The 6186-nt window shown below is 36.7% G+C and overlaps 1 protein-coding gene across 2 annotated transcripts in view; it reads left to right on the forward strand.

Annotated features, from left to right (window-relative positions):
• The window catches only part of CRISPLD1 (cysteine rich secretory protein LCCL domain containing 1), a 38051-nt gene extending 35225 nt beyond the window's left edge, over positions 1–2826 (forward strand). For both annotated transcript variants that reach the window (XM_006767339.2, XM_015566274.1), the window contains one exon: positions 2421–2826. In XM_006767339.2, coding sequence (XP_006767402.1) covers positions 2421–2472 — 52 coding nt within the window. In that variant the 3' untranslated portion in view covers positions 2473–2826. The remainder of the gene's footprint in view (positions 1–2420) is intronic.
• Positions 2827–6186: the final 3360 nt, after the last annotated feature.

Below are 6186 nucleotides of genomic sequence, written 5' to 3' on the forward strand. Positions count from 1 at the left end.
GAAGTTGCAACGAAAATAATTTTATGGTTGGGGGTCACCACAACATGAGGAACTGTATTAAAGGGTCGCGGCATTAGGAAGGTTGAGAACCACTGCTTTAAAGGCTACCGAAGGGTGTGCCCTGCAGGGCCAGGATTGCCTTCCACAGAACCATCGGGGTGCCGCCGCCATGAAAAGACTGATTCGTATTTAGCATCTGTTTTCAGGTGAGACTATGTCAAGGTGACTTCTCTACAGCCTGGCTTATGGTCTCCTTAAGCAGATACGCTATATAGTCGATTCTTGAGTTATAAGAGTCTGATAAGCAGTTTCATAACCTGAGCTGAGCGGTGTGGTTTCATTATACCTGTCATATTTCTTTTTTTTTTTAATCCTCACCCCAGGATATGTTTTTATTAATTTTTTTATTTTTAAGGAAGAGAGGAAGGGAGGGAGAGAAAGAGAGAAACATTGGTGCGCAAGAGAAACATGGATCAGTTGCCTCCCATACATGCCCTGACTAGGGATCCAACCCACAACTTAGGTATGTGCCCTGACGGGGAATTGAACCCGGTGTATGGGGCAACCCTCCAACCAACTGAGGTCCCCCAGCCAGGGCACCTGTCATATTCCTTAACTTTACTTTTAAACAGTAAGACTGAGAATACTTATTTCTGAGAATCTGCTACGAATTCCCCAGATGCTGCTGGGCACTTCAAGTGCATTAACGCAGTCCCACCAACAGCACTATAAAGGTGATTAACTGAGGCTCAGAGAGGATACGTGGTATGTCCAAGGCCATGTAACTGGCCAGTCTCAGAGCTCAGGTTTATGCTAGATCTGTAAGCTCAGAAGTCTGCATTTTCCCAGTATTATCACTGTGTACAAAGAAAACACATTCACTTCTAGAACTTAGTCAGTCTGTGTCCTCTGAATAAAATGGCTTTCAAGTGGCCATCAGCTTGTGTGAAAAACCTGGCTCCTATGTTTGTGGTGTGTGCACACCTTTTTTTAATATACTCTAAAATTCTCCCCTTTTCTTATACGTGAATAAACATATACAAGGAATTTTACTTTGTCTCCCTTTTAGCATTTATTGTGTTGGTCTCCAAAGTCCTTTTTATCATGAAGAAAGGAAAACTATATGCTTAAAAAAGTTGTGTAAATATTGTCATTTAAAAAAATCCTGTACACGATCAGACTTCAAAAGCATACATTTGATTAGAATGAATAATGATTAATGGCATTATTAATATGTTTTAAACTTTAGGCATTTAAACAAAACATCCCTTGATTGATATTGGCAAATAAAATATAAGTAATTTAAGAAAGAGTAAAATGCATGATTCTGTATTGCTTTTCATTTGTCTTAAAATATCTCCAAAATGAGATTGAGTGGTGTGTGTGTGTGTGTGTGTGTGTGTGTGTGTGTTTTCATTTTAATGAAAAAATTCTTAGAACCTTCCAGATTTGACCATTAAATTTTCTCACTAAGAGTTTTCTTGAAACTGTAGATGTTAAAAAATCTTAATGAATATGATAGCCATAAAATTTAAATTTTGTCAGACTTTGGGAATGCTAATGCTAGGGCTGCAGAGTATTGCTTAAATAGCACCATCTTTTTAACTTGCCGTTCATATCTGACCTTGGCAGTCAGGCAGTGAAGCTGGGTCTCAGCATTGAATAGCAGCATCTCAGTATTCCCCCAGGGAAACTGCACTGCAGCTGCGAGCTGCTCTGTTGGAAGCACAGGTGGTAATGTATGAAAACATGATCTGGAATCGGTGAAGGTCGATAGAAAATACTATTTTGACTACTATGCATCTTAAGTTTCTTTAGTGAACTTGCAGCCCAGCATATAACCAAGATTTAAAGAATTGTGTCATCATTCTCAAGGTTTTATTGGTCACAAAGGTGCAAACCTACAGAACCCATGCCAGACACACACACACACACACAAGTTATGGAATAAGAGTCCTCAGCAGAAGACTGTAAAATGTCTCACTCCCTGACTGGCCCACATAGCTCAGTTGGTTAGGCATTATTGTGGGCACCAAAGGTTACCAGTAGGACTCCCAGTCAGGGCACTCATCTGGGTTGCGGGCTCCATCCCCAGTAGAGGGCTTGCAGGAGGCAGCTGAATGATGTCTCTCTCTCTCTCTCTCTCTCTCTCCCCCTCCCTCTCTCTCTCTCTCCCCCTCCCTCCCGCTCTCCCTCTCTCCCTTCCTTTCTAAAAATAACAAATATATATTTTAAAAATTAAAATAAAAAGAATTATGTCATCCTCATTCTAGCTTTCCAATAACTATAAATTACAGCAGCCTAAGACAGGTGACCATCTGGCCTCACAGGGCGGCTTACTTGACTGTCATAAGCAAGCATGATTTATTTGAGGGATTATATGTAGAGGTGACATCAACGTACTATTTATATTTTTGCAGTTTACAGAATCCTCCAGGAGGAAAGGCTTTCAGAGTATTTGCTGTTGTGTGAGACGGAACACCTGGAAGAGGAGCGTGAAGACTATCCCAGATGCCATATTTCTGAAGTGTATAAAACTGTAACATTACTGTACAGAAGGTCGCAACTATTTTCAGCTGCCCCCATACTCCCCCCCCCCAAAAAAAATGCCAAATGCATATAAATCTTGATACACAAAGTCTGTAAAATAAAACATGGGACATTATTAGCTTTGGAAAAAGTAATGGATATGTAATGGTTTTAGAAATCCTGTGTTAAATATTGCTATATTTTCTTAGCAGTTATTTCTACAGTTAATTACATAGTCATGGTGGTTCTACATTTTATATGTTATATTATATGGTGCTTTGTATATGCCACTAATAACATGAATCTAAACATTGAATGTGAATGGCCCTCAGACAATCATCTGGTACATTTAAAAACAATAGTGACAAAAATAACAACTCTAAAATGAAAGAAACGGTGTTATTACATTTCTCCCCAGTTTAATACTATGCCATTACCTACTCCAAATAATCTCAAATTATTTTCCACTTAGTATCTGTATAGTTTTTTTCTTCTGTTAAGTTTAGGCATATAGGATATTAAGTCCTGGTGCTATACTTCTTGTTTGTATAAAAAAAATTCCTTAATATCCACATAAATCTGTTAGACTGTTTGATTCCCTGGGAATGGCTTTTGTAGTAAATGCAATGAAGTCAGAGCGATGGTGGAAAACATTCCTTGTATCACACAGTAAACGAAGGGGTAAGCATGGGTAGCCAGAGCTTTTTGTGTGTTGTTCTCACTGACATCATATTTTCTTTTGTATCCTGGCAAATACTCCTGCGGGCCAGGAAGTATCATAGCAAAACGTTGAACAAAGATGAACTAATGTATTGCATCACCATTGCCACTGATTTTCCTAATGGTACATGGCTGTGTGTATAAATGTTGCCATATTATGGTACCTATAATGGTGATATATTTGTTTCTATGAAAAATGTATTGTGCTTTGAGACTAAAAATCTGTAAAATGTTAATTTTGGTATTTTTTTTTCTGCTGGTGAATTTACTATTTCCCTGTATACATATTAAAATAATCATGTTTCAAACTATTATTTTCAGTCTCTTTGGCATCCTTATTTTGATTTAGAAATCATTTTTAATTTTCAAAATTGTTATCTTTTAAATTTGGGTTATTGACATTAATATAAATAACACCCTTAATACCAAAAGTCTGAAAAGTCAACCTGAGTAGGTATGTGTATGTGAAAGGAGAGATGATCATAAGGTTAGAAATATTCTATTAAGGGAAAATTTGAATACAATGAGGGTAATGAATTTCTAAACTAGAAGAAAATAATCTAGAAGATAGAAAGTGATTATAAAGGAATGGACACGACAGTAGATACTCTAAATATTTTTAGAAAGTAAATGAGTAGGTCTTTAGGAGCAGAATATAGAGATTAATTACACAAGTCAGGGAAAGTAAGGAAGATGGATAAAAAAAGAAAGAAAAGAAAGAAGGACCTCATATACACAGCTGCTCAAGAGCAAATTGTGAAGATAATGAACATCATGATTAGTTATCAAATATTGACTGGGAATTAAATGGTTCAAAATATAGGTAATCCAAACTTAAGCACTTATATATTAAACATTTCAAAACTTAAAGCAAATTTGGTGGGAAAAATATACCTTCTTGGACAGCATGGTTGAAATCTAAACTAACTAGATTCATCTCTCACTTCTCCCCATTAGTTCAGCCAGGATTTTAGTGTTGTCCCTAGTTCAGATATTTATCATCAATTTCCCATACTATTTCAATGTTTCCACTGGAGTCTCCTCATTTTGTTAAACTCCATTCCTTTTCAATGCATCCTTAATTTTTTTAACTGGAATCACTCTCTTTTATAAGTGGCCATCATTTAAGGAAACCAAATCATCTTATAAAAGCACTAGATGCCTGATGCACGAAATTCGTACAAGATTAGGCCTTCCTTCCCCCACTGCTGGCACCGGCTTCCCTCTGGCTCCTGGGACCCGGGCTTCCTTAGCAGCCCCAGTCCCAGCTTCATTCGGAAGGATGTCCGGAAGGACATCCGGACTAATTAGCATATTATGCTTTTATTATTATAGATTTAAAGACCTCTAGTCTTGTTCCATATTGATTTTCTATGCTCTTCTACACAACGTGTGGTCTTGAGTGAGCTGCTCAACTTTCAATGCTTCAATTATCTCATCTGAAAAATGGGACAAATAATACCTCTAGGGTATTATTTGTTTATTGATAAACATTCTAAATGTGTATTTAAAACAGAGGTCAAGGCTTATAAAATAGTATTAACAGTATTAATTTAGTTTTCAAAGTTTACAAGAACACACTTTAATTTGTTTAATGTTTTGTATCTAATAAAAGCAGTCTGTGCATTTTGAGCAAAGCAGAATTCACCGAAAGTTTTTCTCCTAATTTGTTATAGTTGTAATATTATAATGTATGCTTTTCTATTCAATATTATATTTTGAAATCTTGAACATTTCTAGCATTTCTAATATTTTTAAAAGAAACATAAACTTTTGAAGAGCACAGTGAGCTAAGCAAAGAATCAGAGTTATCCTTGGCAAACATAAACTTCAAATTTTGAATTTAAGCTAATTTATTGCACAAAGAATTTCATTGTTTAATTTAAAATACTTATCTGAAATGATACTTCAACCCTGGCACCATAATATTCAGGAGTTGAAGAAATAGTTTAGCCAAATAACCTGATCCTCTTTCACTAATTTGTCGGAATTAAAAGGTAAATTATATCGGTCTGAGATTTTTAAAAGGCAGGCAAACCCTTTAGAACTCTGTACTTACGCTGGTCAATTAGACACAGTACTCTTTTCCTTGTATCATCCAATCCCTATGTCATGTCCCCCCACATAATCAGAGTGTAAAACAATGCCGATAAACATCTTTGCACTAGGCCAGTAAATTATGGAAACAGCATTTTCAATGATTCCTAAAAATTTTCTTTCTCATTAAAACATAATTGTCAAATACATTTATGACTATGCTGATGAAGATGAAAATCAGAGAGCCTGTAGAAAACTGTACATGCCAAGCTCAGTTTTAAGAAGGAACCTGTGTAAACAAATGAAGTGGAAGTCAAGGCTAAATATTTAAAAGTGCTAGAAGTGATTAAAGATAACATTACAAATGTAAAATCCCAATCTGATTGAACGCTTGACCGACCCTAAAACAAAGGTGATTCTTTAAATCCGTATGAGAATAACTTGGTTGGGGACAATATAGTGAAAACCACAAATAAATAAACAAATAGCCGCTCCTGAAGCTCTCTGCTTTCATTCATTCCAAAAATACTGAGTTCCTACAATTTGTTTATGGACTGGCTGATCGCTGTAGATATGCTTGTAAGGAAATTACAAGCCCTCGGGAAATTACAATCTCGCCAATAAGACAGATCTACACTAATAAAAGAGAAAAATGGTAATTGGCGTACAATGCTACCCTTTTCATTGGCTAATCAGGGCTATATGCAAATTAACTGCCAACTAAGATTGGCAGTTAACTGCCAACAAGATGGCGGTTAATTTGCATATGTAGGCACAATGCAGGGAGGCTAAAGGGAAAGCAAGAAGAAGCCCCCTGCCACTGACAGTGATCGGAAACCCAGCGGGGAGCTAAGAGCCGCCTTTGCCCTGCCCCCCAGCCATGATCAGAGAATCAGGCGC

The sequence above is a fragment of the Myotis davidii genome, unplaced genomic scaffold, assembly GCF_000327345.1.
Source record: "Myotis davidii unplaced genomic scaffold, ASM32734v1 scaffold200, whole genome shotgun sequence".
NCBI classification, from domain to species: domain Eukaryota; kingdom Metazoa; phylum Chordata; class Mammalia; order Chiroptera; family Vespertilionidae; genus Myotis; species Myotis davidii.